Source organism: Bombyx mori, chromosome 7 (assembly GCF_030269925.1).
Source record: "Bombyx mori chromosome 7, ASM3026992v2".
NCBI lineage: Eukaryota > Metazoa > Arthropoda > Insecta > Lepidoptera > Bombycidae > Bombyx > Bombyx mori.
Window position 1 is genome coordinate 824,513 of NC_085113.1, and position 23,369 is coordinate 847,881.

Below are 23,369 nucleotides of genomic sequence, written 5' to 3' on the forward strand. Positions count from 1 at the left end.
GCTACAGATGTAACCATGGATGTTAACATCGCTACCGCTAAGATTGGTTTTTGAATTCGTGGGATACGAGGAGGTTAAACAGATTAATGAGGAATCAAACGTCTATCTCGTTGATAAATGGGTTATGGATGTATATTAAATATACGTATGTGTATAATAAAAATCTTTCATTTATTTCCGTTATCTGGTACCTGTAACAGAAGTTCTTTACGAACTTATCACGGGACCAGTTAACGTGGCGTGATTGTTAGTAAATATTTATTTATTTATAAATATGAGAGCACGTTCAAATCATCTAAGGTCCCCGGTACAGTCCTCTGCTCTCGCTAAAATTCGAGGGCCATTCTCGGACGTGGCAGAATATGAATCCAAAAATTGCTCATTGATCTGCTGAATCAAATTTGTTTGCCAACGGTAATGCCAAACGTAAAGATGGTGTGGCCTAGTTTAGAACTTTAAGGAGAACACTGAAGAAAGGAGTATAGATACTTTAAGATTTACATAAATTTTATGTATAACTTTTTCTTTTAATTTATGTTATTTAAAAAAATGATATGTCTATTTCTAAGTTTTTAATGATAACACAAAACCGAATCAATAAACACAATGAAGCTAAATGGACTGACGAACACAGAAGAAAATGTACAGTTTAAAAGAATCTCATTATCTCAACGACAACAAAAAAAAAACTTTAAGTTCGCCCTTCGCACGAACATAAACTCGCTTCGTCGCCAGTCAATCCTAAGTACACATCAGCAGCGTTTTAATCAGCACACAGATTATACATGTCCATTAAATAAGTAGCTATCAATTACCGAGCTTGTACTGATAATTTTTAACACATCGATAACGAACGATTCGGCAGTACACGTACGGCGGGCATCATGTGCGCTTGTAAGCAAAGGAAATCCTTTCTCATCGACGACATCCTTCAGGACGTGAGAACAAAGCCCTACGCGCCATTCAGAAACGAACCCACGAAGCCTTTGACGTGCACGAAGACGCAACCCAGCGAGAACAAAACTAAATCCAATCACGAAAATGCGGCCCGTCTCAACGCGGTATGTGAGGTTCGGAATGAAATGGAAATCGACAGAATGGCCTTCGAGCAGAGGAGGAACACGTATCCGTTACACCCTACGCCCATCAAACCGAACTTGACGTGGCCTCATCGGAAGGACCCGCTGTATTTGGAACCCCGTTTGGCATACTACAGTGACGCGGTGTTAAACAACAACCATTTATTGAGGAATCAGTTGGCTGCGAATAGATTTTTTTCCCATCCATACACGTTACGACAAGCATACGGCTTCGACAGAGGTAATTATGAACGAATTTCATTTAGCTATGGAAACAAACGTTAAGAAAAAAATATGTAGTAGATACGTAAAGAACTTTCCAAAGATAAATCTCGCGAATTTTTAGTGTTAATATTTTATTTTATCTTTATTTGTTTACACTAGTAATTTTGTCACTTCGTAGTTAACAAAACTTTGATTGTCTTTGTATACATTAAAATTGTATTGTATAAATATAACTGCCTTATGAGAAACTAAACGAACATCAAAACAATTGAAACAACTAACGCCATCTGGCGTCCTTCGTTAGAAGCAAATGAACGTTTATTTTTTTTAAAGTAAAAAGAATGCATTCATATAAACTAGTATATTTTATATATACTTATTTATTAAAGGATTTATTAATCTATCTAACCCTATCATCTATCTAATAATCTATCTAACCCTGTGATCGTGGCCGCTGGTAACAACTACATTCCCGATCCTGCGGACCGAATGGAAAGCAGTCAACGTCACCCAAAACACGCCATATCGGATCCTCCCGATCCACTAACGGTGCTTTTAGGTACCTCAAGCACCGGTCATCGTTCTCGTCGAACCCGTCGCTTGCGACGAAGGGCTCGGCGAATAGGTTAACCTATAGACACTGCCCACTGTGATTTTCGCCGGATCTTCTCAGTGGGTCGCGTTTCCGATGCGGTGGTAGATTCTCCGAAGAACTGCTTTTGCTAGGGCCAGTGTTAGCAACGATATCAGGTTTGAGCCTCTTGAGCTCACCTACTAGTTAAGGCTACGCTGAAATGGCATAGGTAGGAAAAAAAAATCAATGTATCTAATAACTTTTTTCATAATCCCGTTAGTTTTGTAAACCGAGTGAGCCCATGGACCTATGCGTTAACAACATAACGAGTTCTCTCTACATGGACGATGAAGTCGAATGTTAAGTGCTTAGCGAAGACATCAGATTGTCTTTTTTTTTATTACTTAGATGGGTGGACGAGCTCACAGCCCACCTGGTGTTAATTGGTTACTGGAGCTCATAGATATCTACAACGTAAATGCGCCACCCACCTTGAGATACAAGTTCTAAGGTCTCAAGTATAGTTACAACGGCTGCCCCACCCTTCAAACCGAAACGCATTACTGCTTTACGGCAGAAATAGGCAGGGTGGTTGTACCTACCCGGGCGGACTCACAAGAGGTCCTAGGGTTGTTTTCAATTTTACGGCCACAAAAGTAACGATTTCATGAATTTAAAATTTCTCTAATTTTCCAATTTTTTTTGTATTTAGGCGTGTTCAGAATAAAAAATGCTTCATCACAATCAAGTCAATCACTCATTTATTGATAATATTATGTAATATTCATGTATATTTTTCATTTTACGCATATGATAACGCCAACACGGATGACAATTTAAATAGGAACTTGTTTAAAAAGCTTAGAAATCGTGCTTCTTTTGTTTTTAATAATGTTCTAATATCCAGTTAGTTTTCCTATATTATTGCATTATTGAAAAATAGCAAACAAGTTAAGAGTTTGAATTTTGAACCAGTGATACGAATGAGATTTGAGATAGTTTTTAAAGTATAACTCCTAACTTAACAGTGTTCACGAATATATAGTTATAGGACCACGTGCCTGTTGTCATGACAACAAATTTACTGCACTTATAATTACGGTAACATTAAGGTTACGAGAATTAAATCAAATAACTCGCCTTTGGCCCCAAATTTGACGTTTGAAGTACGTATTTCATTTGAAAAATTGGTACCCGCCTGCGGAATTCGAACACCGGTGCATCGCTACCTACGAATGCACCGGACGTCTTATCCTTTAGGCCACGACGACTATAATGCCTGCTCTATTAGGATGTATACAGGTTGGCTTTCGGAAAGGTCACATCCTTCAAACTTATTTTCAGACTACCGAGACTAATAGCTTCACTATCGGCTGCTGTCCAGTGTCAACTCTGTTTAAGAACAACATACCCGTGAGTAAATGAATGATTCTTATTGTTCTACAGTAAAATAAACTCGAAATTTGAGGCTTTCCAACCGATGCTCACGACGCCTCCGATTTCGACTTTATTTTATTATAGAACGATAAGAATCATCCATTTACTTGAAAAACTAGAGTTATCAGAAAGTTGTGTCATTGATATCTTGACTACACAGGATATCCGCTAACATGATTCGCGATAGATTAATTTACAATTAATAGAGTAAGCTTTATAACATGTTAGGGCATTGTTCGGCGCATAAAAAGCAGACTGATTACTGATTGAAAAGAAACGTATAATAATTCGCAGTATTTCACTCAAAACCAATGTCTTCCAGGCAACTAAGAATTTTAGGATTCTCTCTAACCCAATTACCTATATATTTACTTATCTCAGTACAGCTGTTTAGCTTGTGTATCGACTATTATCTAGTATCAAAACCTAAATCAGTTTTTCTTTCTAAAGTGAAAAATCAATGATGGTATCCCGCATTGTTTTGAATGATACTTCTTGAAATGTGTTATTGAGGTACACGGGTAGGCGAAATGACAGCCATAATCTTAGGTTATTGGAGCTGGACCACAATACAGTTGTTCCTGCTCACATCGAGAAACGAATTCAAAGTCCCAGGTCTGTTATACCAACGGCTATCCCACCTACAGACCAGAATGAGCACTGCAAATACAGATAAATGTCTTTTAATCGTGGACTTTATCAAATAAGCGTTAGTCCTTAGTCCTTCAGCCTAACCCATGCATCAGCGCGCTGAGTTTCTCGCCGGATCTTCTCAGCGGGTCGTGATTCCGATCCGGTAGTAGATTTATTTGCGAAGCAGCTGCTCTTGAGTTGATAGGTCTCCTTCGGAGGCGCTCGGGCAGCTGTTAGCAAATCCCACCCCTCCTGGCTGAGCCTTTGCTCGCCCACCTGACCTGGTGAAACTGGAAAGGTCTCCGAACCACCAGTAATCCTTGAATCATAAAAAAAAAATTTTTAGCGCAGCCTTTCTGCCACTTTCTTTTATTCTTCCCTCTTTAGCAAATACTAAGTCATGTAGTTCCGTAGCGAGTGATGCACTGTCTTTGTAGGTATTGGTATTGCCAGCTGTAGCTGTCAACATCGAGATAATAAATCACGTGGAAGTAAACTCAATAAGGATTATATAACATAATTGACTGGTGATTCGAAAATTTTATTTATGGTTCAGATTAAAACAATATTACTCATATACTAATAAAATAGGATAATACATATAATTGTGATCGCTAAACTAAAAATGTAAGTAATCGTATTTATCGTGAGTTGTAAATGCGTACAAGTATGACAGGTTTTTGACAATACGTATTTCACAACAAAAATGATCAGTGTGCCACTTAAGTAATTGCAGGTATTACATTTACCGACACCCATTTTCATAAATCAAATTACAAGCTGTTTAATTGAAACAAAACATTTTTCTAATTTTGAAAAAAAAAGTGTATGTAAGTAAAAAAAGGTTTTTTGAATTCAAAATTTGAAAAAAAAAACTGTTATTTTTTTTCACTTAATCCCGTAACATTGTAAAATAAAAACCAGTGCGTTATGGGTGGTTTTAAAATTTGATTAGTATCCACAAATTTTATCTTTTTTTTTTTTTATGATTGAAAGTTTACTGGTGGCCCGAAGGCCTTTCCAGTTTCACCAGGACAGGTGGGCGAGCAAAGGCTCAGCCAAGAGGGGTGGGATTTGCTAACAACTGCCCGAGCGCCTCCGAAGGAGACCTAACAACTCAAGAGCAATTGTTTCGCGAATGAATCTACTACCGGATCGGAATCGCGACCCGCTGAGAAGATCCGGCGAGAAACTCAGCGGGCTGATGCATGGGTTAGGTTGCACGTCGACCTCTTTGTCGAGTTCGACGAGTACGGTTACCGGGGTCCCTAAGCCTGCCCCTAGTATTAGAGCTGAAGGCATCTAATGCAAAGGTTATTGGATCTGATGGATCCGTTAGGACGTGTCTAGGGCGTCGACGGTGACTGGCTCCTGCATGATCAGGATTCGGGGAGTAGTCAGCGGCGGCAACGATAAGGCGATTATCATGACGCATAGCCTTATCGAAGTATCGTTCCGACGCTGACTTCATGTATTTCCGAATTGATTCGAGGCCCAGGTCGTCGTGTAGGTCAACGTTCCTCACGAACCACGGAGCCCCGACAGCTAACCTGCAAAAGCGGGATTGTAGGGATTGGAGGGTGTCTATGTGTGTGCGGGCCGCGTGAGCGAACACCACACTCGCGTAAGTCATGCCGGGCCTTATGCAAGTTTTGTAAAGTGTCACCTTGTTCCGAAGGGACATTTTACTCCGCTTACAGATCATGGGGTAGAGTCTACCGAGAATAAACGCGGCACGGTCACGGACTGATTTTATATGCGGGCGGAATGTCATCGATGCATCCAGGGTAACGCCCAGGTACTTGACCTTCCTGGCCCAGGGTATGGGTTGTCTAAAGAGAGTAATCGGGGGTGTGAGATTCCTCCTCCTAATCCGGGAGGAAATCCGTGTGGAGCTTCCCCTCTGAAATAGCACCGCAGTACTTTTCGCTGGGTTGATGTCTATGCGCCATTTTCGGAACCACTGTCCTAGGGCTAGGGCTGCGCTCTGAAGCTTCTTCGCGATTAGGGACTTATTTCTACTAGAATAGTAAACAGTCGTGTCGTCGGCGAATAAAGCTAAATGGGTCGGCGGCGACCGGGGAATATCGTTGACGAATAAGCTAAATAGGAGGGGTGAGAGGACAGAGCCTTGCGGGACTCCAGCTGTGAGAGGTCGTGGGGAGGAGCGGGTTCCCTCGACTCGATATCGAAAAGAGCGGTTCGACAAGAAGTCCCGTATGATGAGCACGAGACTATCCGGCACGCCCATGTTGAATAGTTTGAAAATCAAACCATTGTGCCAGACTTTGTCGAACGCTTTTGCGACGTCGAAGAAGAGAGCTCCCGTGTATAACGGTTTTGGTCGATTAAGCCCCACAAGAATGTGCTCCGTGAGGCGGTGCACCTGTTGAACGCATGAGTGATTTGTACGGAATCCGAATTGTTCATCGATAAGAATGCCCTTGGATGAGACGAAGTCTCTGAGTCGTTTGTAGAGCAGACGCTCATACAGTTTGCCTAGAGACATGAGGAGGCTAATCGGGCGGTAGCTCGTCGGATCATTTTTTGGTTTACCGGGTTTATGTATGCCGATAACGTCCGCTTCTTTCCACACCGCGGGAAAGATACAGTTCGCCATAGCGGCATTGAAAATAGATGCCAACATCACGATGAGTTGGACGGGTAGAAGTTTAATAACGCGGTTGGATATACCGTCGGAACCGGGAGCCTTGCGAGGACGTAGGTCTTTGATCAAGTCTTTAACTTCCATCGGGGTGACGGGTGGTAACGCATCAGAGGGTGGCAAGGAGGCTCTGCGTTCTACCTCACTGTCTACTAATTCTACATGAACAGGGTCCACGGATTGAGTGCTGGGCGTGCACTGGGTTTGCAATGTATCGGCCAGCAGCTCTGCTTTTTCGTCATCATCGAACGCCGCGAGTCGGCCTGAGGGGCCTACGAGGGGGGGCATAGTTACTACCGTATCCGATTTGAGAGTACGAGCTAAGCGGTAGTAAGACCTTTGGGAGGGCGCGAGTCCTTCTAAGAAATCAGACCATCTGGCATCTCGGACTTCGGCGATGCGAGACTTTACGTCGCGTTGTAGGGCACGCATTCGAATACGATTTTCCGCGGTAGGATACCTGTCGTAGGCGCGTATCGAGGCGTTCTTAGCTCTAAGAAGTTCCCTAATATCGTCGGACAATTTGAAGCGGTGAAGGAAGTCCTCCGCTACAACTTGTTTCGATGACCTATCTAATGTCGAGGTGATGTGTGACGTTAAGATGTCTATGGCTTCAGCGGTATCCTGAGGAGACGGGATAGAGTCCGGGTTAAACGGGAGCGATGGTGGATCAGATTCAGCCAGGCTGATGCCCAGCGTGTGCCAATCCACCACAGTCCTCGTGACGGGAACGGAATCGGGAGCGCGACCGAGCTTCATAACGACGGGACGGTGGTCTGAATCTAACTCTGAAACTACTTCGATCGAGTGTAAGCGCAGAGTTACGTTTTTTAATAACGCTATGTCGAGTATATCCGGGCGATGCGCGATATTTAGCGGGTAGTGAGTCGGGGTTAGCGGAGCGACGATATCGAAGGCGAGATCATCGACTAACGCGTCAAGCCGCCTGCCATTCGGGGTTGTGGTGTGTGAGTTCCACCTGATGTGTTTACAATTTAGGTCGCCCGCCAGAATGACAGAGCTCCCCATACCGAGCAGCGCCTCGATATCACTGCTTAGAACGATCTTATCCGGTGGAAGATAAACGGACGCGATAACGATCGGCGCGTGTCCCGTCAGTGAGATTCGGCACACTGATGCTTCGATATTAGCGAGCGCGGGAGGATCGAGCGGGACGCAATGCAGGGCTCTTCTATAGTAAATGACGGTACCACCACCACGGGCAGAGAGCCTGTCGTTCCTGACCATGTTATAGTTCGCGATTTTAGGGTCACGGCGCGCGGGCTTAAGTAGGGTCTCCTGCACTAAAAAGATATCAATTTGGTGGTCACGCAAAAAGTCAGAAACCTGATCACGTTGATTTGCGAGACCGTAAGCGTTAAAAAATCCTATCGTTACGGATAGGGGCTTTATTCTACTTATATACGCCATTGATTACCGGCGGAGTGAGGGGAGGACGTACGTATTTAATGACGCGTATACGTCGGCGTATTCCTGCACAACGGCGATAAAGTGTTGTGCAGTGGAGGCAGCGCGAATGGCGTCGCCCAAAGCGTTAACGCGCTCAAAGTTGATCGACTGAAAGAAGTCGATCGCTAAAGCGAGATTGTCGGACGCGGTCGGAGGGCAAGTCGCGGGAGAGGGACGAGTCGCGGGGGCGGGACGAATCGCGGAGGAGGGAGTTGTAGCCGTGTTCGTGTACGGCAGCGGTTTTGCCCAGGCCGAGACACTGGGCACCGCCGCCGGAACGAACGCTGGCTTAGCCTGCGACGCAGAGGGTGCCGAGGCTTTGATGTCTGGGCCGGAAGCTCGGAGGCGGTTTTGGCGGGCGACGCGGCGATTTATTTTAGGGGCTCGGGGGCAACCACGGTAATTCGCGGGGTGACCCTGTGTTCGACACAGGACGCAGCTAGGCGGTTCCGTCGCGGTTTTTTGGTCGCGAGCGCAGAGGGCCGTGGCGTGATCGCCCAAACACTTAACACATCGGGGGCGCGCGTGACAGTTACGGGAAGAGTGCCCGTACAATTGACAGTTATGGCACTGGCTAGGAGTGCCTTTTTTATGGGGGGCTTCGACAGCGATACCAGAGAGCCTACAGACGGTCTGTGTGTTAAAGATTTTCTTACCCTCGGGGGTAGGCTGGAGAGCGACTAGAACCATATTATATGGCTCCCTACCGCGACCGGTGTGCATACGGTGCACAGAATTCACTGGTAGGCCTTGTTCTAACAGGTCGGCTTTTACGAGCTCTACATCTAACTCTTTAGGGATTCCGCGTATTACAACGCGGAGTTCGCGCTCCTCCTATAGCGTATACGTATGGAAACTTATACGCTCCTTACGGAGGTAAGAAGAGAGGGCCCTATGGTCGTCGGGTGTTTGAACCTTAATTTGAATGCCGTTCGCGAGGTTACGGGCATTCGTGAAATTTATATTTTTGGCCTTAAGGGCCAGGCAAACTCGATCCCAAGCTGCCTTCTCCTGAAGGATAACCGGGGGAGGGGTCTGGGTTTTATTTTGTGCCACCGGACGCGGCGACGGAGTGGCACGGGCTGGGGGCGCAACGGGAGTCTGAGGGCGGGGGCGCGACGCGTTCACGGCTTTGCTAATTTTAGCGGCCGCGGGAGCTCGAGACTCCGCGGCACGCTTCTTACCCTTCTGTACCAGGGTGAATCCATCCGTCGATGAGGCGGGGGCGAGGTCGACCTCCATGTCCGAGTCAGAGTCGGAGCACGAGGAGGCGGGTGCAGGCGACCTACGAGCAAGTGTAGGTGTTTTAGAGGGCGCGACGGAGGCCGCGGATGATCGCTCAGCTGAAACGATGGTCACGGCGGACGACGCAGCAGCTTTTCTCGCCAGTATAGGCGACACGGGAGCGGCAGGCACGACAGAGGCTGCGGTGCTCAATGCAGAAGCTCTGCACGCAGGTACAGGCGACGCAGGAGCAGCGAGCGCGGCGGAGTCCTCGAGAGGGCTCGCAGTGTGATTGGCCTTGAAGGCCAAAAACTCCGAGGCGAGCTGTGGGTGGCGAAGTCGGAGGAATTCCGCGAATACAGCGTCCATGATCGCTGAGTACCCAGGTGGGGCGGCCCCGGGTCTTGAAAACACTCGCCTTGCGGCGAGGCCCCAACTTCCCGGACCTGAGCGGTTCTATTGAACACAGGTGGCAATGCGGCGCGATTACTACAGGACAAAGAAAAAGCACAACAAAACAGAAATTACGAAAAGAAACAAAACAAATAAATACTTGCAGGAAACCACTTTGTCGGCAGATGTACCACGAACACAGAAACAACAAAAGGAAACAAAACAAATAAAAACTTCCAGAAAGAGCACTTAGTCGGCAGATGTACCACAAACACAGGCCGCGCGAACAATGGCCGGGCTAACAAAAGCCGGGCGAACAAAGACCGGGCGATCGAGTGGACGATGAGCACGTCCGCACGTGACGGGTGCCTCTATCGGAATGAAATTTTTTTTTTTTTTTTTTTTTTTTTTTTTTTTTTTTTTTTTTTTTTTTTTTTTTTTTTTTTTTTTTTTTTTTTTTTTTTTTTATCTACTCTCTAATTACCATCTATGTTGTTACGCGGCACTCCAATAACCCCTTTACACCAGGTATAACATGGCCTCGCTCTCATCGAAGAAATAAGAGTCTTGAAATCTCTCAAGTGACCAATCTAAGTGACATCACATACACACGACGCTAGTTTAATTGTTGCAAAGTGAATTCGTGGTACTCCTCTTGTTTCCCATGGGTTATGACGTGTCCTTCTTCAAACGTGGTTTGAAAACATTCCTCACTCGTAGGCAGCTCGTTAACGGTACCTCTGGCATAACTGATGACTAAGTATCTCATACCTTTGAGAGCTATAAAAAAGATTTTCAGGAGGTCTACGACTATTTTGACTCGGAATACTTTCTACAAAGTACCAATGAAACTTTGATCTTTTAATGAGTGAAAATTAACCAAAACTAAATGTAATGAATTACGTAATTCCGCTCAATGATTCTAAATAAATCAAATAAGAAATATCTTCATCTCAAAATCGCGTGTTAATGAAAAATATTCTTGCGTTTTGTTACATATTTCGTTCAAAAAATGTTACATCTCAATCTTACTTTTTTTTTAAATCGTGTAACTATTTTTTATAAGCTCCGTAAGAATCTAATCCATGAACAGATAATACTTTATCATTTTAAATACACATACAATATAGAAACGAATACATATCAATTATTGCTATCGATTGGTGCGATAAATTTTTTTGAAATATGTTACGATTTTTATGCTGTCAACTATGTTATTACGATAACGAAAATTTTCGTGTACTCAATTGCTTTTATATAATAAATACATCTAAATAACACGTTAGGTAATTTTCGGGTGATTATAAATCACTTCATTAAATCCGATCCGGTGTTTTCCGAGCGCTATGACATGTCCTTCTTCAAACGAGGCTTGCGGAGAGTACTTTGTGTTAGGCAGCGGCTTGGCTTCGCCCTTGGCATTGCTGATGTCCATGAGCGACGGCGACCACTTACCATCAGATGGGCCGTATGCTCGTCTGACAACAAAGGCAATAAAAAAAATTGTTCCGCGCTTCTCGTGCATCTGAAGTATTAGAACTATAGAAATTATTATAATCTATGGCATTATTTATAGATCTTTAAGTGATCCATAGAATTAGGTACACTTAGGGGTGATGTGTCAACTAAAGGGAAACTTTAATTAAACGTAATGATGTTTTTTTGCGTTTTATCATACCAGTCGGGTAGAAAGCATCTGATGACCCACCCAGTGTTAACTGATTATTTATATAATACTATGTACTATTTAACGAAATCTAAGTATACTTTTCACCAGCTTCGAGATTTATGGTTACCTTGAAAATTTGCACACATTTAAATGGAAATAATAATATTATAACTTTGAACCAAAGTCGTTACAATGAGAGCAAGATAAAAAAGAAATGACTATTTTAATTTTTAGTTCGTCTTGCTATAAGAGCTAGAATTTAGTGTTTCAAAAAAAATTAACTTGGAGATTCCTTTTTTTCCTGACTATTCCCTGGTAATCTTAAGGGCTATTCCAATTTCCAGCTAATTACTTAAAACTAGCTATTCAAATATCTCCGCTGCCGAGTTTTTTCAAACGTAGCGTAGTTTGAAGAGAACTTTGATTCAGGTTCCAACTTTTTCTACAAAATTTAATGTAATGTAGTTTACTTATATAGCTTAGCTACGATATCGATTGATATATTTTAGGACTCAGAGCAAAATAATCGGTTGCCAATGGCAGCTTCTGAAAATTTTAAATATAAAGAAAAATTAAAAAAAAAGTTCTTTTTCGTTTACATAAGAACGACACGATAACTTTTTAGCCCAAAAACTCACAGATAATGTAAAAATATAACGAAAACAAGCCATATTGTTTGTATTGTCGATAAGATTAATTGATACGAACAAAACACAGTTTTTTAATAAAGATTTCCTTTTATCGATCGTTGTCTTCCGTTACCACAATTTCTTTGTACGTAATGAGTAATGTAATTTATATCAGGCTTCTTACTGTTGCTGTACACACATGTGTTGTATCGCATATCTACTTTATTTCATCTATGCCATAATAGTAAAACTCTGAAAAATATTGTCTATGGATATTCGTTAAGAAAATACCAATTACTTCATAATCCTTGCAAACTTAATTCTCTGACGTAGACCTAATAATAACTATAATAATAACCTAATACTAATTATTATAACTTGATGTCTGTAACCATCCCTGAGCAAAAGGGTCGTAAGCTTCGAACAGACAAATAAACAGATAGCAAAACGAACTCACAAGAGCTTTTTTTTTCTTTCGATTCCAAACTTTTTTTTATTGCTTATATCGCGGACGATCGCACTGCCCACCTGGTGTTAACTGGTTACTGGAGTCCATAGACATCTAGAACGTAAATGTCGGCACACACCTTGAGATATGAGTTCTAAGGCCTCCGTTTTTACAGTAGAAAGGCTGCTTCGAACCGAAAAGTAACCTGCTTTAATAGGAGAAATAGATAGGGCGGTAGTATCCGCGCGAACACACAAGAGGTCCTACCACCAGTAATTATGCAAATTATATTTTATTCGGGTTTGATTTATGTTACACGATGTGTACGGTGATATTCCTTTATCGTGAAGTCTTTCGTGAATATTTTATTGAAAATTTGGCTTTTGGATTTTTTTGAAATCTTTTTGATTAGAAATTTAGATTCGAGCATCGGCACTGTCGCATCGCTCGATACGAATGCACCAAGCGTCTTGTACTTTAGGCCACAACGAATTCGTAGGGAAACTTTAATAAATTTCATTTGTATTCCAGTGCCCTCGAATTGCTGTAATCCATGGTGGGGTTTGGGGGGGCGGAGGAAAGGTGGCCAGGTTCGGTTCACGGCCGCTCAGACAGGCGCCTTGGAGCGTCGCTTCAACGCCAGCAAGTACCTCAGTCCAGACGAGAGACGAGCTCTCGCTACAACCTTGCGGCTTAGTGACAGACAGGTGAATGTTGCGATTATTATTTATTTATTTATTTAATAAAGGGAGAACCTAACATTCTATAATAACATAACAAATAATAAAAACAAAAAGCCAATTACAGATCCTCACAAATATAAACAAATTAAAAACAATAGAGAAACAAAAGGATAGAAACAAAAAAATTAAAAACAATCAGCAAGCAAAAAACAACATAAGGAAAGGAAAGAAAGAAGAAAGAAAGAAAGAAATCATTTATTCGCCAAGCATAGTGAAAATGAGTTATTACATAAATTAAAAGCAGCGTGTATGCTTTGTCATTATTTGACATGCGAATTTTAGTGCAGTGCATAGTTATAATAATATATAATTTACCATTCATTCATCCATAATTCAACTAATAATTAAAAATCCATTTATTTTCAATGTCATCCCCAAGAAAAACACCAGACTAATTTAAATGTACGCTTATATATAAAAGTCAAAAATTAATAAAAATCAGTTGTGCTACACATAACCGGCACATGGCCCCGCACCCTTTGTCCCGTCATCGCCCAGGAAAATTCGGGCACTCAGCTGACGTCTAGGTCCTGTGATAGAGGTGTAGGTAGGGTAGGGTATTGCTTAGATGGGTGGACGAGCTCACAGCCCACCTGGTGTTAAGTCGTTACTGGAGCCCATAGGCATCTACAACGTAAATGCACCAACCACCTTGAGATATACGAGGGCGGCACTGAAAATTTCGGGAATTAACGAAGTGACACAACATTACTATTGAAAAATGTATTTATTGCTTTTCGAAGTATTCTCCGCGAAATTTGACACATTTTTCCATACGATGGAACCAATCATTGAAGCAACCATTCCATTCGGAAGTTGGGGTCTCTAAAATGGCTGTTTTGTTGGCGTCCACAGCTTCTTCAGGTGATGAAAATCTCTGTCCACGCAATTTATTCTTTATTTTAGGGAAAGTATAGAAATCATTAGGGCTTAGGTCGGGGCTGTACGGCGGATGGTCTAATAATTCTATGTTTTCTTGCTCTAAAAACTCTTTTGTTCTGTGCGCGGTGTGAGAACTCGCATTGTCGTGATGTAGGATGATGCGGCGGTTGCAGTTCTCTTTACGGAGTTCAGAAACGACCTGTGGCAAACAAATGCTAGCATACCATTTTGCATTAACCGTTCTTTGTCCCTCAAGAGGAATAGTCGTAATATGGCCGGTTTTGGAGACAAACGTGGCCACCATTTTTTTGCAACACTCCGTGAACGAACAATTTTTGTTGGCTTTAACTCATTTTCGAACACCCAAACTCGTGACTGGTTTTTTGTTTCGGGTTCGTACGCGTATATCAAGGATTCGTCACCTGATACAATGTTGTATACAGCATTTGAGGATCCTGCGTGGAATCTTTCGAGAGTTCTGACGCACCAAGTAACGCGAGCCGCTTTTTGCTCTTCACAGAGCGAATGCGGTATCCATCGGGAAAACAACTTTTTTACACCTAATTGTTCATGCAAGATTATTTGTATTTGACTCATGCCAATGTCTAAAGTTGCCTGAATTTCGCGGTATGTCACATGTCGATCTTCCTCAATCAGCTTACGCACAGCATCAACGTTTTCTTGGGTGACTGCAGTTTTTGGACGACCTTGACGGGGATCATCACTGAGCTTGACACGTCCACGTTGAAACTCAGCAAACCAGCGATAAATTGTGGTTTTGGATGGGGCTTCATCACCAAATGCAGAAATCATCCGGTCAACACACTGTTTTTGTGTTAAACCACTTCGAAAGTCATAATAAATCATCGCTCTTGAATTTTCTCGGGTCAATTCCATTTTCTCAACGACTAAACAAGTTTGACAAAACCTCGTGATAAGACCGAGAATCTTTTTTTAAATAAATAAATGGTATTCGATTTTTAAAACCAAGGAGTTTTCAATTAAAAAGATTTTAATATGACAGGAACAGTGAATATATTCCATTCCCGATACTTTTAGTGCAGCCTAGTAAGTTCTAAGATCTCAAGTATAGTTACAACGGCTGCCCCACCCTTCAAACCGAAACGCATTATTGCTTCACGGCAGGGTAGGAAGGCACGGAAGGGTAGTCTTTGTAATGTAAAAACTGATACTTAGAACTTATATCTCAAGGCGGGTGGCGGCAATTATGTTGATGATGTCGGGTTAAGGTAACCACTTAACACCGGGCGGGCCGTGAGCTCCTCCATCTACCTAAGCAACAAAAAAAACCGTTATCAAAAATCATGAATAAAATCAATATTTGGTGCACAATTCGATAACTTCGTATGCCGATTGATTACCATCGAAACAAAGTCATTCGCAATACCTATCGAAAACAATCATATTAATGTTTTGAAATTCGTAATGTAATTTTTTTTTTCATTGCCTAGATGTGTGGACGAGCTCACAGCCCACCTGGTGTTAAGTGGTTACTGGAACCCATATACAATCTACAACGTAAATGCGCCACACACCTTGAGATATAAGTTCTAAGGTCTCAGTATAGTTACAACGGCTGCCCCACCCTTCAAGCCGAAACGCATTACTGCTTCACGGCAGAAATAGGCGGGGCGGTGGTACCTACCCGTGCGGACTCACAAGAGGTCCTACGACCAGTAATTATGCAAATTATAATTTTGCGGGTTTGATTTTTAATACACGATGTTATTCCTTCACCGCGGAATTCAATCGTAAACAATTGATAAGTACGTATTTTATTAGAAAAAATGGTACCCGCCTGCGGGATTCGAACACCGGCGCATCGCTATATACGAATGCACTGGACGTCTTATCCTTTAGGCCACGACGACTACTTTACTTTCCAAGATTAGCTCGTCCGTCTTCCAACAAGCTTATCTTATCATTTTACTAATGGTAGGGCCTCTTATGAGTCCGCAAGGGTAGGTACCACCACCCTTTACCACATTATTACTAATGCGTTTCGATTTGAAGGGTGGGGCAGCTGTTGTAACTATACTGAGACCTTAGAACTCATATCTCAAGGTGGATGGCGGCATTTACGTTGTAGATGTCTATAGGCTCCTGCAATGCTCCGGCTATGCAATAAAAAAAAGGTAGACAAAAAATGCCTGTAAAATTTCAATAACAAAATTTGTTTTTAAGGTAAAGACGTGGTTTCAAAACAGGCGCGCCAAGTGGCGTCGCACCACGCCGGACGCAGCCGACGCCGGCAGCCCGCCCACCGCAGACGAGGGTTCCGATGACGAGGTCCACATCGCTGATGACGAATGACTACGAATGACAGACCGACGGGATACCCCCCCTCGGGACCGGGCACGTAGACACGTGACGTCACAAAGGGTGCAGTCGTTCCCGGCATGGCAATCAACATCGCTACTGTAGCCTAAGCCGAATACAACATTACTTGTCGCGATTCCGATCCGGTGGTAGATTCATTCGCGAAGCAGTTGTTCTTGAGTTGTTAAGTCTCCTTCGGCAGCTGTTAGCAAATCCCAATGGTTAGCGGTAGGCAGCGACTTGGCTCTGCCCCTGGCATTGCTGGAGTCCATGGGCGACGGTAACCACTCACCATCAGGTGGGCCGAATGGCTCGTTTGCCTACAAGGGCAATAAAAAAAAATCCCACCCCTTCTGGCTGAGCCTTTGCTCGCCCGCCTGTCCTGGTGAAACTGGAAAGACCCCCGGGCCACCAGTAATCTCTCAATAAAAAAAATAAATAAATAAAAAATACTTGACAAAGCCACGTATAAAATAGGGGTTGAAGGATATTGTATAGAGCATTGTGACGCGACACTACCCTGGGGACGTCCCTGACGTTTCCTTGATACCGTGGGGCAGATGATGTATTAAATAACTCTTATTTAAAAGGCGGCAGGCTTGCGATACAAACCAGACTGCGACCTCATGTTTAATGATGGGTGCTGACATTCACGACGGGTGTCTGCGGGTTTCTGTGCCTCAGGTTGACCACGTAGACCGTTAGCCTATTCACCCATTGAAGCTTTAAAAAACACATTGAACGCAAAATTAAAAAATAAAATGTAAAAAAACACACCCTGTATGTATGCAGTGAGACTGCCCGAGTGAAGCCGCCTGCTCGCTTACGCCCTCGGGGAGTTAAACATGTTAAGTATTTAGGAGTAAGAATTAATTATAATAAAATATTATAACAAATTTTGGTTTATTTTTTTAATGAATCTGATTAAGAAATGATTGACGTCGTGACGGTCACATTGTGTCAACATGTGACACGTTGGCCTAACATTCTGAGGGTGTCACTAAAACACAGAGTTATCTGTGCACTAAAAACAAAGATGTCATTTGCATTTCGGCTTGCCGTATATGCGTTTTTTTTTTAAATTAAAAAACGTAAATAATTATATTAAAATTATTTCAAATTAAAACGCATCACTACAAACAGTACACAATATATTAATTACAGTATTTATAAACTCGTTTCGGGTCACGTTTTTACAAAAGAAAACTTAACAAATAAAAATCATCTTTTATATTATTAAAACTTTTCACTCGGAGTTCTACAGGACGGCGAACGCGCTGCGAGAGATTTGAATCATTGTTTGTGTCGAGTTCTTTAACTGAAGACATGAGTGGATGGAGGGGATATGATACAATTAGTTAATTTGGAGAAAAAGGGCAACAAACTTTTGTTATTTTTACTTTTTCTTCATACATAACTTTTAAAAGTATCCTTTAAGCCCAGAGTTTTAAGGTCTAGTTATAGGCACACAGCACCTTCATTCAACGTAAAAACTCAAAAATCTTAAATATGGTACTTAACCACTTCATCCGCTCATGTCTTCAAATGATAATCACTTCCTATTCCTACGATTCAAACGAACGATTTATAACAAATGTGTAGGAAAGCTGAGTCAACTTTATCTATCTCTAATTAATAACACTATCAATATGTATAACGGTCAGATCATATAATTACCTGGCTTAAAATGATAATACGTGAAATCAGATAAAACATTACGTTGAATGTTACCAAACATTGGATACATATCATAAAATACATTTTTGTTGTAATTTTTTATATATTATTATTAACTTTATATATATTTTACTTTCCTTAAATTGTACAAAACAGATACAGATTGCTTCTACTACTTCATCACTAATCAAACCTTAACTAGTTTCTTTAAAAAAATTCAAATTTAGGCCTTTTACAACCAGGTAAATTTATTTTTATTTCTCTGTTAGTATAATACAACCGCCCACATCGAGACATAAAGTTCGAAGTCTCAATTAATTTTTATAACAATCGTTGAATGGTGAATATTATATAAGTTCTATCACAAACAATAATTCAATCCCCACATAAGAACACTTTTACACTGGCAGTGTGCTAGACACAAACAATATTGCTTTAACCAGATACAGTTCTAATCTGATTTCCTGAGGGCTCCTCGAGCTCGCCAAGCTTTTAGTAAATTAAACGAGAAGTACAGTTGGAAAAAATGTACTTGTGATGCTAATAGCACGAAGGCATACCATAATAGGCCATAGGGGTAACCCTGAAATATAAAAAAAGATTATTGTAGTCTTACTGAGCGAGTTATCCAACAAAAATAAGCTTAATGTGAAGTTTTTTTGTTTATTTTTAAGAGTATAATATTATTATAAGCAAAAACAATCGTCACGGCCTAAAGGATAAGACGTCTGATGCATTAATATTTGGTAATGCAGCGTTAGTGTTCAAATCCTGCAGTACCAAATTTTGTAATGAAATACATACTTAAGAAATGTTCACCATTGACTTTCATGGTGAAGGAATAACATAGTGTAATAAAAATCCGTAAAATAATAATTTACGTAATAACTAGAGGTAGGACATCTCGTGAGTCTGCACGCGTAGGTACCTCCACCCTCCTATGGGTTTCGGTTTGAAGGGTGAGGCAACTGTTGTACTATACTGAGACCTTAGAACTCATATCTCAAGGTAGATGGCGACATTTACATTGTAGATGTCTATGGACTCTAGTAACTACTTAACACCAGATGAACCATGAGCTCATCCACTCTAAGCAATAAAAAATAATAATATAGGTACTACTTTTTAATTTCATCATGCGGTTGTGTATTCAGAACTCACCTGCCACAGTTCTATATCCACCTCAGAACTATCATCTTCATCATCATGTGACAAATATCTCCAAACATCCCCACAGTAGTACAATACACAGTACAATAACGGACAGAATCCTAATGCCACTATGCCATAAACATACTGCCGGAGGTGACGTATGTTGTTACGTTTGATTGCTGATAGACCAAGAAACGAGAGTAGCAACGACAAGCACCAGATGTATTCCCACCAGAGGGGCTGAAATAATTAAATTTAACAAATGTGTTTTGTGATACCACTATGTTGTTGTTGCATACCGTTTGCATAATGAAGGAATAATATGTGGAACAAATGCACAAAACCTTATAGAGTTGCTTAATTACTGGTGGTAAGTTCACCATTCTGTTTATTTCACTGCAAAGCAGTCTATCATTGCAGTTTGAAGGGTAAGACAACTCTTATACAATAGAATTGAAGCTTCAACTAAATTAATTTTGAAGTCGTCGTGGCCTAAAGGATAAGACGTTCGGTGCATTCGTATCTAGCGATGCAACGGTATTCGAATCCCGCAGGCGGGTACCAATTTTTCTAATGAAATACGTACTTAACAAATTTTCACGATTGACTTCCACGGTGAAGGAATAACATCGTGTAATAGAAATCAAACCCGCAAAATTATAATTTGCGTAATTACTGGTGGTAGGACTTCTTGTGAGTCCGCACGGGTAGGTACCACCGCCCTGCCTATTTCTGCCGTGAAGCAATAATGCGTTTCGGTTTGAAGGGTAGGGCAGCCGTTGTAACAATACTGAGATCTTAGAACTTATATCTCAAGGTGGGTGGTGCATTTACGTTGTAAATGTCTATGGGCTCCAGTAACCACTTATACCAGGTGGGCTGTGAGCTCGTCCACCCATCTAAGCAATAAAAAAAATAAAAAAATTATTACTAAAGGTTGGTAAAGACATTCACCTTCTGAAGTCTATGGACTTCTGTAGCCACTAAGCACAAGGTGAGCCATAGAAAGCATATACCTGTTTAAAGCATAAATCAACATACCGGTGGAATTTGCAACTCTTCAACTTCAAGTATAAATATGTCAAGTTTGTCAAGTACATCTGCAGAGAGCTTTGCCATCATCCCGAGGAACAGTATGTGGTGGAAGAACACACAGTACTTGAGGCGAGATTTGTTAAGTGCACTGAAAATATTTTTATACAAATTATCAATAATCATTTATTACTTCAACAACAGTATTTGTTGAAATTGACCTTTAGTACATGTGACAATTTTTTTAAAATTTATATTACTGAATCTGCTATGGGTACCATGACATGGGGTAAATTGGGATCCTGGGGTAAATTGGGACAAACCTGCGGAAGATTCTCAAAGTACCTGTAGCACGGAATCTACCTAATTTTGTTTATGTTAATATTTATCAATGTATAGAAGAAAAACCAAGTTAACTATGGAAGTACTAAATATGAGTTAAGTTGGTCCCAAAAATTCGTCAAATTAAATTGAAAATAGTGGTTGAAAAGTGCGTTTTGAAACAGCTTAAAGAACTTTAAAAAAAAGTAATATTATCGTTGTTTTTTCAATAAGATCACAGTTTATATAAGTTTTTAATACACCTGGAAATACCACAACAAACGGTAAGTTGCAATATTTTTATTTTAAATACAATATTTCGACAAAATAAAAAATGTATATTTTTTCCTTTCTTTTTGGGGAAAATTGGGACGTATGTAGGGTAATTTGGAACGAGACTGGAAAAATTAGGGACGAGAAAACACAAAATTGGAACGCCAAAAGACAAAATAGGGAAGGCTTGTTAGGGTTGTCACTGATATCTTATAATATATTTTTTAGCCTATACTATCACTTAATTGCGTGATGTAAAGAAGGTTAATGTGTTTATCAGTTAGTTTATGTAAGTATTATAGGTAAAAGAAAAGTATATATATAATTACTTTTTTTCGCGACATTTACCTTGTAATATCTGCCCGGTCGTATGTTCTTTATAGCAATAAAAAAAATTAAAAGTTAAAAGAACTCAACGAATCAAAACTTTTGTTATTTCAGAATCTATTCCCGCGTCGAATCATGATTTTGTTAACATTCACAACGAACACACACAAATAAAAACAGGCCTCAGATTTTAAATGTAACATTAATTAAAAATCCGAGATATCCAATTATGAGTGAGTGAATTAATTGAGTTTAGTTATTAAGCTTAGAAAGAATTTCTTTTATTTTTGTTAAGTAATCAGATAAAGCTGTTTTTTTATCTTATTCACCTGATTGATATCTTACTCTTGCTCAAAGATCATTTTGAAAATGTTGATTAAATAAAATTGTATTAATGCATTTCCAGTCCTTTTGTTTTCTATTTTTTATTCTATTTTATGATTTTGTTTCAGAGTTGTGATTTTTAAGAAAATTTAATAATAATTTTCTAAAATATAACATGCACATACTTTTTTTGATCATTGTATTGTTGATTATCATTCACGTCACATCGCTTCGGAATAGAAACCAGCTTAATTTACACTATGTTGTGTATTGTGCTTAAATTATGGATTGTGTAAAATTATGGATTTCGGTCTATATAAATAATTATATGGCACCTACCTATATATCGCAGTACTGCGAGTTGACAACCCTTACAAATATCCCAATTTAACCCTTAACCGTGTCAATTTACCCCGGACGCTGGGTAAATTGGGACGGCCATTATTTTACCGATTATTTCTTTAAAATGAATAATTAAAATAATGTAACGGTTTTTATCACCTAGGTACGTTCAAGACTCAACTTATTTCTTTGGTTGAGTAGTGACTATTTAATTGGAACTATTTTAAAATTCAATCTGAAGGTCGATTTTGTCCCTATTTACCCCATTGTACGGTACAATAAGTGAAGAGCAGAAATTGCAGAATTTTTGGAGAACTATAATCTTTAGTGACAGTAGACAGTATGACAGTAGAACACAATTTAAAAAAGTACAACGTATTTAGATTTATTTATCAACACATTGTAACCTCGACCATGAATTCCATATTCAAATAATTGGCGCGCAACCATAATTCGCTATCGACTGCTTTCAGCTAAAAATAAGTTGACAAGAACTGCTTACCAATTAAAAGTAACAATTACCATTATATTTTAATTTAAGTAATGGTTTAGTTAAGATTTCAGCTCTAATTTGAGTCATGAATATTATGTTATTCTCACCTTATGTGATACTGTATGGCTACTTTTTCACGATGTTCAAAATCAGCCCCGTTTGTCCCCGTCACCATAACACCACCGCGGGAAGCCATTTTCTGACTAAAAATAAGTACAAAACAACAAAAAACTATCCCGTTGTATAGTGCAGCCACACACTGCGTCTCATTCAAGTAATCCTGGCTAGGGTTCTTTAATTTCGCTTTTATTTTCGGATTTTTCTACCCATCTTGTTGAAATCTGTCAACTAGAAAGGAAATGTCAAAACGTGTGCCAAGTTGTCATTTCTCAATATTGTCAAAACGTTCCCTAAGACGCAAAATCTCTAGAAAAAATTAACTTTATACTCTAAATCATAATAATTTTAAAAAAAGCTTACACACTTAGAGTGTTACTTACTCTAAGTAAGTATACTTAGAATATTGCTATTTATTTCATCGAATGTTAGTTTAAAACATATTTTTTACGGTGTTTGGCATCTTTATTTCGATATCGTTCATAAAAACAAAGATAATATGTATTATTTGCTTTTAGGTAATTGGTGTTACGCTAACTCAAAAGTGTAGCGTGTTTTTTAATCTAAAGCATTTATGCCGGAAATGATAAAAATCACTAGATGCGTGAAGACTCGTGTGTCATAAAGCAGGCTCGGCCTAAAACGCGAGTTCACAAAATTTGTCCTAGGATCACATTTATATATATATAGCTTATGAAATAAAGTGATGAGTATCTTTTCACCGTATCCCTTTGGGAAATTCTTCCCTAACAGGGTGCTACACTTGAACGGATGTGAATGCGTTGCACCCAGTCTGTGAGTAAAAACCGTGGTGGACGAAAAAATTTGGTCCTCTATATTCAGATATTATGTATTAAAATACACCATAGAAATAGTATATTACTTACTTTTGGATATGTA

The 23,369-nt window shown here is 40.4% G+C and overlaps 2 protein-coding genes across 2 annotated transcripts; one reads left to right on the plus strand and one right to left on the minus strand.

Annotated features, from left to right (window-relative positions):
• The first annotated feature begins 796 nt into the window (after positions 1–796).
• On the plus strand, positions 797–17,307 carry LOC105842974 (hematopoietically-expressed homeobox protein HHEX homolog). Its single transcript, XM_012697600.4, has 3 exons — positions 797–1,320; positions 12,978–13,153; positions 16,277–17,307. The coding sequence occupies exons 1-3, from the start codon at positions 885–887 to the stop codon at positions 16,403–16,405; spliced, it is 741 nt and encodes a 246-aa protein (XP_012553054.2). The 5' UTR covers positions 797–884; the 3' UTR covers positions 16,406–17,307.
• Positions 17,308–17,545: 238 nt separating this feature from the next.
• LOC101740767 (protein jagunal) lies at positions 17,546–22,752 on the minus strand. Its single transcript, XM_004923221.4, has 4 exons — positions 22,460–22,752; positions 20,282–20,423; positions 19,250–19,480; positions 17,546–18,671 (listed from the first exon to the last, which is right to left on the minus strand). The coding sequence occupies exons 1-4, from the start codon at positions 22,546–22,548 to the stop codon at positions 18,540–18,542; spliced, it is 594 nt and encodes a 197-aa protein (XP_004923278.1). The 5' UTR covers positions 22,549–22,752; the 3' UTR covers positions 17,546–18,539.
• Between the last annotated feature and the right edge of the window lie 617 nt (positions 22,753–23,369).

What these genes read in the sequence shown, in the direction of transcription:
- LOC105842974 (XM_012697600.4), top strand. Translation starts at nt 885, where the DNA reads ATGTGCGCTTGTAAGCAAAGGAAATCCTTTCTCATCGACGACATCCTT. An exon ending in AGCATACGGCTTCGACAGAG is followed by an intron (nt 1,321 to 12,977) that starts GTAATTATGAAC and finishes TTTGTATTCCAG; the next exon opens with TGCCCTCGAATTGCTGTAAT. An exon ending in TGCGGCTTAGTGACAGACAG is followed by an intron (nt 13,154 to 16,276) that starts GTGAATGTTGCG and finishes TTTGTTTTTAAG; the next exon opens with GTAAAGACGTGGTTTCAAAA.
- LOC101740767 (XM_004923221.4), bottom strand. Translation starts at nt 22,548, where the DNA reads ATGGCTTCCCGCGGTGGTGTTATGGTGACGGGGACAAACGGGGCTGAT. An exon ending in GCCATACAGTATCACATAAG is followed by an intron (nt 20,424 to 22,459) that starts GTGAGAATAACA and finishes AAATATTTTCAG; the next exon opens with TGCACTTAACAAATCTCGCC. An exon ending in AAGAGTTGCAAATTCCACCG is followed by an intron (nt 19,481 to 20,281) that starts GTATGTTGATTT and finishes TAATTATTTCAG; the next exon opens with CCCCTCTGGTGGGAATACAT.